The sequence below is a fragment of the Colletes latitarsis genome, chromosome 6, assembly GCF_051014445.1.
Source record: "Colletes latitarsis isolate SP2378_abdomen chromosome 6, iyColLati1, whole genome shotgun sequence".
NCBI lineage: Eukaryota > Metazoa > Arthropoda > Insecta > Hymenoptera > Colletidae > Colletes > Colletes latitarsis.
The window spans coordinates 13204244-13216358 of record NC_135139.1 but is presented as its reverse complement, the minus strand read 5'-3'; the positions used below and the strand labels follow the sequence as shown (position 1 = coordinate 13216358).

Sequence of the window (12115 nt, the reverse complement as noted above, 5' to 3'; positions counted from 1 at the left end):
CATTGTCATATTAAAAACTTGTCTACTATGATAATTTTTACTAAAACTGTACATGACCATTTTGCTGATTTTAGAACTGTATTAAACTCTCGTGATTAAGCTATTGATTAAGAATTTGGAATATTAGAGCATCTTACAATCGGTGATATTGTTTGTAAACATCTGATAAGGTATACAAACATTTTCTTTAATCATTTATAACTCGAAAACTGAAGAATATAGATGCCTAATTAAATTTGTACGAGTTGTAAGAAAATGCACTTGTACTAACGATACAAAAAATTGTATTTTATAACAGAAAGAGATTATAATTTCGATAATGATTATTCGTATCGAAGTCTTTATGCGTAGTAGATACTTTTTTCTCCAAATAAAAATAAAACGAGTGGACGCTGAGAAACCAAGCTTTCCTAAATTTTTGAGTTTTTCTTTGTTCGTGCCATGTTAAATTATTTTTTTACGACGATGCTTATAATGCATTTGCGCCTCAACAAATTTACCCTTTGAAATATGGACATATATTTATGAATCACACAGTATTTTTATGTATGTATTTCAAATCTTCGAAATTCCGAAGGTTCGAAAAACAGAAAAGTGCACTATCGGAGCAAAACGCAGCTTCCGTAGTCGCTTGACATTTCAAGAAGCTCATCCCGTGCGTGTCTCGGGTTTCGTCGTCGTATTCACATCGAAGGCTTTCCGATCGATAAATAATGCCTGTAATTAGTCCTTTGTAATTACCGCGCCGCCTCTATGATTCGATACGATCGCGGAAGGACGATTTCTCATAAACACTGTTGAAAATTGACGCGTAAATGGAACACAACCTTCGGCAGCAATCCTGCGCGAATGGCGCGTGTTCTGGATTTAATGGCTGCGATCCGTGACAGGCGTGATTTCCAGATTTATTTACGCGTATCGATATACCGGTCGCGGCGCGTACGAGCTTTTACGAGCACGATCTCGAGAAATAGCCCTCGTAAATGGTTTTCGCGAAGGTGTCTGCGTTTTTAATGGAGTTGCAGTCGCAGCGAAGATGGTCTTTCGAATTCTATTTAGTAAAATTCAATGATAATAGAATTTTAAACAAATACTTACAACGTTGCAATAGTATAATGTAATAAGTTACGATTAATTTCATTAATCAAAATTGATAATTCTATACTATATGGCGTATTTTTGATAAATATGTATTTTAGTGATTTTTCTCAATTTCGATTATTTGATTAACGATAAACAACTGGGCTGTAATACAATTTTTGGATTGGAAATACTGAAATCTGACTAATTCGAGAATTTTACTGTTTTTAAGACCATCGCGACTTGACTGCTCTATTATTATTATTTTCCTAATTTTTCTGTTGTCCTCCAATGAATTGATTTGGCTAGATAAAAATCTAATCTGTACCAAAATTTTTAAAAACATTTGAACGCATATCTCTGTAAATATAATATTTTTTCTTTCGAAAAAATGATATTGAGAAAAACTGCTATGCAAGATTACCATATGTTAAATTAGTATTATTTTTACATTTTTGGTACGTAAATTCAAAGAGAAAATCTATGTGTCATAATAGAGAACAAATGCATAATTGCTTAAAATTTAAGGATAATGAAAGGGTTTTTTTCAAACTAAACTTCAAAGTTCCTAATCTTTAAAAGAGATTCGTAGATGTGGTTTCAATAGCAAGAATTTTTGCACCGAATGATCGAGAATTCGGATTCTAGCGTGACAGGCCCCGCGTTTGATTGTCATATTTAATAAACATCGTGCCACCCTCGCGTTATGGTGATTGTTATTGAAGCCAAAGGAATATTTGGCGACGGACTTGCCGATTTGTCATGTCGGTCCAACCTAGAAGAATAATAGAAAAGGATTTATCAAAGAAGCACAAATAAACCCACTCTTCCGGTTTCTTGTGAATCTCGATGATCGCGGTGTTGACCCTTTCAAGATGGAACACTTTTCTCTGAGCACCCACCATTTTCAATCATAATCTAAAAAATTTGAGTTTACATTTAGCTGAACGTTTAAAAAATCTGAACAAAAATTATTGTCAATAAATATTGCTGTGATTATTAAAATTCTCGTATATACAGTGGTGTTATATACAATATGATGTTTCTACATGAAAAAATAAATCGAAACAGTAGAATAAAATTTCTTCATTTGAGGTTCTGTTTTCAACAAAAATGACTTCAAAAATTTTCCCCAAACTTGTCAGATTTCTTTATATGTACATTACATATATAAAGAAATGTGATCAATCTTATTCAGTATTCAACGTACACAAAATACAAGACGTTCATTTTCATGTCATTATCGCCTAAGAAATTGCTCGAAATGTCGCTCATATTGGTACATACTTAATCCAATCCTTTTCAATAAGTTCCTACGATCTTCTTCCAATGTAAAAGTTTGCATTTTTAATTGCCCAGATGCTATAATAGTTATTTGACTCTTCATTACAAACAGTACTATTTACTTACTTTTGCCCAAAATTCAATATTTTTCAATAAATTTTCAAAGTTATTTTCTTTGAAAACAAAGCCTCGAATGAAAAAATTCAGAGTCGAGGAGGTTGAACGGAAAGAATTATATCGGCGTCGATGTTTTTATATTATTCGAAATAGAAGAAGCACGTTCCTCGAAATATCGCAACGTCACGCCATCCCCGAAGGGTTAATTCATCCCCAGAAGCCAACGACAGCGACATCCTGTTAATAAAACGTCTCGATCCCGTTCCACGAAGTCGTTCCAATCCCATCCGTGAGAGGCAAACATCTCGAACGGCGAGTCACGAATGGGAAAATATTTTGTAGCCCGCGAATCGAGTATTTTTCCCCGTCTAGGTCGGACACTTCGGTTTTTTTAAAATGGAAATTTCAAATGTTTATCCGGAGATTTTTCGCGCTGGAATTTTAATCGCGATGTTTATTCGGATTCCTGTACAAAAGTTATGGCCGCGCTATTTACGCGAACCTACGTGTAATAATTCCCAGCCACGACGCTCGGCATTTTCGGAAAAACGTTACTCGACATTTCGCTTTGCATGCCTAATAAATTCTCCTGGACGTGCATCGAATCTAACAAAATGCGTCGTTAACATTTTTATTTGGCTGTTGATAAGAAATTACCATTTACAAATATTCCCAACAGTTTTCTTCTCTTAATAAACACGCTAAAAAATTAAGAATTCATGGGAATATTATTATTGTACGTGGCGAGGTTTCTTCAAAGTTTCCCATCAATTTCCCAGCCAATGACCTTTCACGATTCGATACATTTTAACGCAGCTAATAATTCTTTGATGTTTGGTAGAAAGCTTTTTTCTTTCTTGGAACATTTTTTAAAGTATTAATTTATTTTAAATATTAGCGAGAGTTCCTTCGCTCAAAATAACCCAACGATTCTAACATCTTAACGATGTTAACTTGGTAAACGTAGAAGCGTAGATTCTTCGATGCTTGATATAAAGGGCTTAAGTAAAATTTTCCAAAATATTTTGAAATCGTAATTTTGTCGTAAGTCCGGTTTACGAAGAAACGAGAAATTTATTATCGAGTTGATCGCTTAAAAACAATGGCTGACGCGTCTGTTGGACGCTGCGCGTGTATTCTCGAAATTCCCTCTTCTGCTTTGACAATCGAGCTGCGTGATTCGTCGAATAAAAATTTATTTCGCGTTAAATCATGCGGCATTAAGTAATAACTTATACACGGTGACGTTTGTGCCTATTTCTATACCGGGTCGCGACACTCTTTTCTGTCCCAAAGTATTTCCACGATCGGCCTTCTCGTTTCCTCGAGGAGGAATTCGAGGAATCGCGTTGCGACCACATTAACAGGCCTATGCACTTATTTATGAATCACGGGAAAAAGAAACAAAACCGTCGTTTAACCTGAATATTTCACTGGCAGTGGGGATAGAGAAACCGAGACGAAAAATGTGGTTTCTGTGAAGCGAAGATCAGTGTTAATGATTTATTATTAATGGTGTTAATATGGTCGCTGGAGTTCGTTCTTAAAATTCAATATAATTGTTATGCAAATCAAGCAAATAAACTGTCACGTATAATTATCCACTTGCATTTTAAATTCTGTATAATGATATTTAAATTTTTCATTTTTGAAATCGATGGGTATTAATATGGTAATTTGAAACATTAAATTAATCGTCGTCGTACGTTTAAAAGCATAACGTGTTGAAAATATTAATTACATTAACTCTTCTGTTTAATTATACTTCGAGTAATTTTGTTCTTTCCAGGTAAATTATTAAAGAAGTTCAACTTTTTTTCTAGATTAAAGTTAATTTAGTGTTTTTATGAAAGTATAGTCACGTTTCGATTGTACAATAACTCTTGAGTCCATTTTTCGGAAACATCTTTCATCAAATATTTCTGTGGGTTCTTTTCGGAAGTGCTATGTCATCGAGGTCTATATTTATTGGTCCTTCAGTCTCTACTGATATTCAGATGTCGGATATTTTTTAAATTCAGTGTTACATTTCGATTTTCCTCTTTCTATAGTTCGCGTTATACGTCATGAATTAAGGAATTAGTATTGTAAAAGTTAAAGATTTCAGTGAGAATCGTTGGCACTTCTGTATTAATTACATACTTCTGTAATTCTTTGTGTGTTTTGTATTAAACTTACATAATTTATTATTATTATTTATTATAATGTAACTTATAAAAGTAAATTTGATTTGGAAGAAGCATTAGAAAATTCTTAAAAATTTTGAAAAATCGTTAAAAATGTATGGTACCGTCAAATAATATGTACTTAATATTCACTATAATCTATTCCAAAAGAAACGTAAAATTGAAGACACTTCAAAAGCTTCTAAAACTATTAAAAAATCTTTAGTGTAAGATATAGGTGTAAGGGAAAATAATACAAAACTTAACATTTCAGAAATACTTACAACCATTGAAGAGTTCCGAAAATGCTGGTTTGGTGGATGCAGCGACAGTGGATGAGATCTTTTATCAGGTAAAGTGTTTATTATTTCGCAATTTAGAACTAAAATACAAAACACTAAATATAAAATATATATCTTCTTCTAGAAACTGAAAATTGGACTAGTAAAACTTGTGTTCTTTCATTGGTTCATAAGAATAGTCTGTTAAATTTTATTATTATTCACCTTGCACAAAATAAATATTATCACACACACGTGTACGAAGTGTAAAAGTGTATTTAAAAATAACTTTAAAAGCATTAATATATTAATGCCATACACAGCAATTAGTTTGTATTTTATTAATACTGTTCTTCCGTATAAATTTGCTTACACTGTCCACGCAATTGGAATTTATACTAATTTAATAAAAACCTGAAATATTGTACCTACACTTCTCACTGTTCATATCTGTTTATTATTTTTCATTAACATTAGAGTTATTCTTTGTTTTGCTCGTAAAGACTACATTGATGTCAAGTAGATTTTTGTATACGAATATTACATTCATATTTAATGCGTAAAGAATCGTGGAATTTGAGAATGCACACTAAATTTTGTATGAAAACAGAGGATTGTCGCACGTAGTACCTACATATTCCCTTGTCTGACTATATTCGAAGTTCTCTACTTGCTGTACATTCCGTGCAATCCAGATGCCCTGGAATCCGTACGAATGGGAACACAAAACGATAAGAAAGCTAAACGAAATGGAAATCCCTTTAACCGAATTCCTTCGACTCGATTTACATATTTGATATTCGGTTTCCCACATTTTTCCAATTAATTTATCGACCCGGCTTTAGACACTTCTTTACCTTTAATCGTCAATTTTATTAGTCACAGTATGAAAACAAAGAGAACTGTGAATTTGAATAATACACTTTATTAATACAACTTGAGCCAATATTTAAGATATAAATTTCAAAATATAAAAAAAAAAATTTGGAAGTGGAAATTACAAAACTTATCTCTTTTAAGTAATTCGAATATTGCTTTCCTATCTTCAAATATTGTAATAGTTACAAAATTTCAGATATTTTTAAACGGCCAATATTATATTTTTACAATAAGAAATTATTCGTTGCCATTACTCGTTCGATTTCCTTCGTGGCACAAAATGCAGACCTCGAATAAGAAATTGGAAACTAAAACGCGTTCAACAGTTAATGGCGGGTCGTCTCATCTATTGTTTCACGTACAATGGCGTCTTTATCGGAGGAGACGGTAACATTGTCAAAAGTGAACATTCGCGTGTTTCAGATTCCCTCTATTCTCAATCATCATGAAGTATTTCTGGAGGAACTGCGCAAAAGACTGGATACTTGGGAACTTAAGCAGACGATAGGCGATGTCTTCCTCGATGTGGTACGTTTTTCACTTGTAACTGGGTATTTAGCGATTAAAATTTGGTAACTCTTCATATAATTATCGTGAAGCAAATGAACAATTTTTTTTTGCTGACAGTTATTGTGAAGATATTAAGTAATATTATTTTTAGGCACAATTACAGTAGAACCTCTATTATACGTTCTATTATACGAAAATTTTATTTTTCTTGTATTATAGTGCAAAGTAAATATCAATTTGTAAAATTGTTATCATTTCATCGAATGATCAAATAAACATTCCAAGTATCAGGAATCTCAGGAATAACCGTGAAAATATTTACAAAATTCGCTTCAGAAAGAACGCGAATAAAAATTGATAGGAAGCAAGCGATATCCAACTACGTCGACAAAACTATTTAATTGTAGTAACGATATCGTTTGCACGAAACTATAACGAAGACATTACGTGCCAAAGAATCTAACGTATCTTTCTGTTTTCTCGACAGTTCACGAAGCCGGTCGTCCTGGAGACGTACACACTTTTCCTTGATAATTGGAAGTCCGCGAGAAAGGCGATAAAAACGACTTGTCAAGCGAAACCGGCTTTCGCGCGATTCCTCGAGGTACTCAGCGAAGATTCTCTTTCATTTTCCTTGTTTCAACTGACGCTTTTGTCGTCCGTGTCTTTAAGCGTCCGCTCCGCGAATCTCTCGAACAAATTTTTCGCTTCCGGGGGCTTCACAATTTCCTCGATAGCAGTTCGTAGACTATTCGTCGCGGACCCTTCCAGGCGGTCCGTGATTCTCGCGGCGCGTATTCCGTTTTACTTCTTTAAATTGCTCTTTCTCTCTCCGGTAAGTTTACATTCTTCGATCATTTTCCTTGCACGCGACAGACCATGGAACGGGAACACAAAGGAAAACTCGGACTGGATCAGTTACTGATTAAACCGGTGCAGAAGATACCGCGTTACGAGCTGCTGATCCAGAGACTGTTGAAGCACACGGACGCGTCGCATCCGGACTACGAGCTGCTGCAAGCCGCCCAGAAGGAAGTGCACGAATTGGTTGTAAAGATCAATTGTACGGAAAGGGAGTCCCTGGAGTGGGAGCAGCAGCAAACTACGTTGAGGGAGGTTCAGGCTCTCGTTGAAGGACTCGCTGGTATCGTGACGAACGACAGGTGGGTAGCGATGGGAACAATTCTATGACGTATCGATTAACCCCTCTACGGGGGGATTCGTATCTCGTACCGGAATCTGGGATTTTCATATGTCGCTGGTATCAGTTAGAGATACGGACCTACGCCATTGTTTCTTCGCTTCAGGGACTTATATCGGTTGTGAAATACTGGTATTATGGCGATAAATATCGGTTGTATTGTCATAAGTCTTATAACAATCGAGATATAGTAATGATTCGTAAAATGAACATCGCTTCGGGGTTGATATGTTCATTTCTCGCACAGCGGAGGCGAATTTTAACACCAACAGATTATTTTAAACTCTTTCTTTATCGTCCATATTATAACTAAAATGGATTAAAAAAATATATATATATAGTAATGATTCGCAAAATGAACGTCACTCTGGGGTTGGTGTGCTATTTTATCGTAAAGTAGAGGTAAATTTTGATGTTAGTAGATGTTTATAGACAGATATATCATTGAATCTTAAAAATGACTTTATCTTTTGTCGACGAAGAATTATAGTATGTCTGAGGATCATTTTTTAAGAAAAAGTTTTTTTTTTAATAATTATTGTAAAGTTAAGGAAGAAATAAAATAAAACAAAAAATTTTCTTCGGGAATCATTATTTCCATACAGGTATTAATATTGTATGATTTTGCGTTGTATAACCAAGTTTTAATAACTCTAGAGTCTGTAATTATATTTATATAGGTATCAATCACATTTTATGCATCATTAAGTTATAAAGCACACAAAATTGCATTATCATATAAATTTACTTACAGACCATGCAATTACTCAAATTTGATACGTGATCCAAAATCAGTGAACTTAATATATAATAATGTATTAAATATATCTTTAAAATAGCGTTAAATTTGAAAAATTCAGTACGATGATCTATATAAACTTTATTGAATTCTAACCCTAAGAAATTATTAATTATATTTAATATTCAATCTGATTATCGAATGTTACCTTTAATTTTTTTTTAAATATTTCTCATGACTTTTGAATGTAATTCAATAGCAATCAAAATGGAATTGGTATATGTCATTTAGATTCTTTGAAGAGATTTCTGAGAACGGTTTGATGCAAGAGAGATTTCTATTGTAAATGTTATGATTGAGAAATGTCCTTCTGTTTGTCAAACTTAATTTGCGAACTTTTCAACCGTTTACTTGCACACAAAGCTCATTCTAGCGAGATGGGTGAGCGTTCAGAAGAAATTATGCTCACAACAGATTGGTTATCAGATATCTTTGCGTCCGTGTAAAGCGTTGCACTCGCTTTTCCATTTCATGAACTATTCAACCTTTAAGCGTGCACACTGTATCGATTCCCAATACCGATGCGTGTCGTAGCAGAAACTGCTAGGAAAACAAAAAGATTCGTCTGAATTGACGCATCTATTTTTGCTGCAGAGCTTTCGTCCGCCACGATCTGGTCACCATAGCCTCGAATCAAGGAACAAGAAAGGAGCGTGCTCTATTTTTGTTCTCCGATCTGCTTGTTATCACCAGTATCAAGAGGAGAAGCGGAACCATTAGAAAACCGTCGACGTGAGTTTGCTGCGTATCTTTAAAACATATTTAAATCTTTTTATACTCTGCTCAAACACGGTTCTATTCGAAATTCTAAATAAAATTAATTGTCTGGATAATTAAGAGTTTGTAACAACTTGGTATTAATCGACTGATATCCTGCCCCATAATTAGGTTCGTGCTAAACATATTTCTAGTTTAAAGATCTTCATCAAAACATAAACTAACATTTTTCAGATTACGAATAAAAGTTTTGTGCAAAGAATAACTGTAATTGTTGCGTAACAAAACTTTTATGCATATGTCCTTTTCTATAGAAGTTCCTGCCCGAACAGTTTGGTCGGCCTACTGGAAGCAAATAAGTACAAAATGTTAATGAGAATACCACTGGACGACCTAGAAGTTATGAAAGGTATTTAGATAAAAATAACATAACGTATGTAGAAACTATTTATCTGGAAATGTCTTTTTTAAAGTCAATAAAATTTTAGATATATTTTTTTCACAAAACTAACAATCTTTTAGGAAATATTCATTTTTCGAACAAGTTCTTAAAATTGTCAGCATTTAAAAATAAAGTCTACGCTTAATAACGCCACACCAAACATATTTATCATAAAATTGTAATATTATTAATCACTTCGTAATTTCTTGATAAAGCTATTTTTTCTAAAAGCTACATTTAATAGTCAAATATTTTTTATAAAATTCAGTTTACTTTATGTACTTTGTAATCATTAAAAAATGTCCTCCTTCAATCTACCTAAAATAATTTCTTTAATCGAGACGATACTATCTTAACAAATCTCATATAGATTTTGAGTATTGCAAAAATAAATGTACGAAGATCAATGATGAAAACGATTCTTTTGAATAATTTCTAAGGGGCGCAATGTTTTATTTTTCCTTAACCGTCCGATTACTGAGACAGTTATTTTATTAGCCTAATGCACAGTGGGGTTCGGAGTAAAAAGCTTGCTTTTCCCGACAGCCAAAGATGAAAACTTAAGGCGAATGGCTCGCGAGGTAGACCACCTTCGAGAAGACTGTGCAACGTTGACACAACTTCAGGAACTCGCATCAACGTTGCACGGCGCGAAGCAACAGTTAGAGGAACTTATCAAAGACATGCTGGGGCAAGCACAACGTCAATTAGCCGAGAGAAACGCGGCACACTCGCAATTGGCCTGTCTGGAATTAACGCTTAATACTCAGTGAGTTGCGTGTTGCAGAATTATTAAATCTTCTAGTAGACGCGTGCGACAAATTTCTGGACAATTGTCGGTTCTTTATCATTTTTTTTTCTGTCTGATAAAGTCAATAGGTCTCTAGCTTCTAATCCTAGAGTAAACTTTGTTGCACAAAATTAACCTGGTCAGTTTCATCAACAGTGAACTTAGTATGTCAAACAATCAGTTCTGATAAGTTACAATTCATACTGCAGAGAATGCCAATCAATTTTTCCAAATTTTGAACACTCGAATGTTGACATTTTTCTGTTGATATTAATTTGTTCGCAGAATTTGACAGGTTAGACTACTCAAGATTTCTAAATCTTACCGGATATACTATACAGTTACTCCCACTTGTATTCATACACTATAAATGAAAGAAAATTTGTTTCTTATGAATTAAGCCATTATTTTTGAAACTGGTATAAGCCCAGTTTTCCATATATTGGGATATTTGAAGGTTTTTGTTTGGATAAATTAAAAACAAAATTTGTTAACAGTCACGGTACATTGAAAATACCAGTTCTCTTAGTATTTTCTTCCTTGAAAAGTACAAGGATGAGTGGCCACTTGGAAAGACTGAAGTTAAAATTATTATTAAATGGTGGTTTTATATTCGTAAAAAGTTACTAAATAATAGAAAATATTGTTAGCATTATTGTATTATACTTTAATTATTTAATTAATTCCATTGTACGTTAATATTAAAAAAAAACAGCAACAAAACTACTTACTAAATAAAAGTAACACAGTTATAATAAACAACGTTTAGTAAGAATAAATGGGAAGAATTCACAAGACACAAAAGTTTTCTTTTCATTTATAGAGAAATACAAGTGGGGAGTAACTGTATGTATATGTCACATGACAAAGTATACAATATATTAGTATTTATATCATTTAATAGGAACATGTAAAATAAAATATACATTTTCGAATCACCCTAACGCACGAATAAACAATTAAATTAATTCTATAAGGTAGTTACGCTAGCACATCGACTTCGAAAGCTCTTCTATTAATCAGGAATCCTAAAGCCCTCCACGATTCGAGTTCGTCAACGATATTCGCGTTTCAGTTTCATTTCCCTCGGTCTTCCAATAATGTTCGGGGACGTATCGCGGTTCGCGTGTCGTTTACCAATCAGCAAACGTCCCGAGAGAATTTCATTTGTAAAGGAAAACGTAGAACACCGTACGTCGGAATATCGAACACCGACGTTCCATTCTGTTAATCGTTCAAAAAGCCGACGCAGCTCACAATAACGTTTTTGTACATTGTCTCTGTCACGTTCCCAAGCCACGTGCGTGAGATCACGGACATCCGAGGACCGTGCGCGTTTCCTCCCCCGGTTGGGTAAACTAACAACGTGACTTACCGCTTTGTGACACGACCGTTGTTTATTTCCAGGGCTGGGATCGAGAATATCTCTGTCATGTTCACGAAGCCAGACAAAAGGGCTAGCTGGGAGGAGAGTTTCAACGAAGCCAAGCAAAAGTTAGGTGAGTAACGCTCAGCCCCGCGATACGTGCAACCGTCTGTCTGACCTTTCTCGATGTCTCAACTTACAGCGTTATCCGCTGATAGGAGGCCCTGCCCAGAGTTTGTGGGTCCTCTGCCGATTCGAAAGACTCGGGCTGGCTTGCAGTTCACCTGCGCCGCCCCCACATTGGCGAACGGACAGGGTTCCAGGGACGTTTGGGTTTGCAACAGCGACGGCTACGTTGGCCAGGTCTGTGTGCTGAGCCTGACCCCTGAACCACCGCAAGTCACCTCCTGCAACGGCGTTTGCAACGCTAGGATTCTGTGCGTCGCAGGAATTCCGGCGTGCACGCTCAGGTACGGTTCTTTTC

At 34.8% G+C, this 12115-nt stretch overlaps 1 protein-coding gene across 8 annotated transcripts in view; it reads left to right on the top strand.

Moving 5' to 3' along the window:
• The window catches only part of LOC143343081 (rho guanine nucleotide exchange factor 17), an 86647-nt gene that overhangs the window by 61907 nt on the left and 12625 nt on the right, over positions 1-12115 (top strand). For 7 of the 8 annotated variants that reach the window (XM_076767616.1, XM_076767622.1, XM_076767621.1 and 4 more), the window contains exons 10-18: positions 4921-4998; positions 6230-6334; positions 6804-6920; positions 7193-7479; positions 8911-9048; positions 9348-9442; positions 10022-10244; positions 11673-11764; positions 11834-12101. In XM_076767616.1, coding sequence (XP_076623731.1) covers positions 4921-4998; positions 6230-6334; positions 6804-6920; positions 7193-7479; positions 8911-9048; positions 9348-9442; positions 10022-10244; positions 11673-11764; positions 11834-12101 — 1403 coding nt within the window. The remainder of the gene's footprint in view (positions 1-4920; positions 4999-6229; positions 6335-6803; positions 6921-7192; positions 7480-8910; positions 9049-9347; positions 9443-10021; positions 10245-11672; positions 11765-11833; positions 12102-12115) is intronic. The other variant, XM_076767618.1, reaches the window with a different exon arrangement.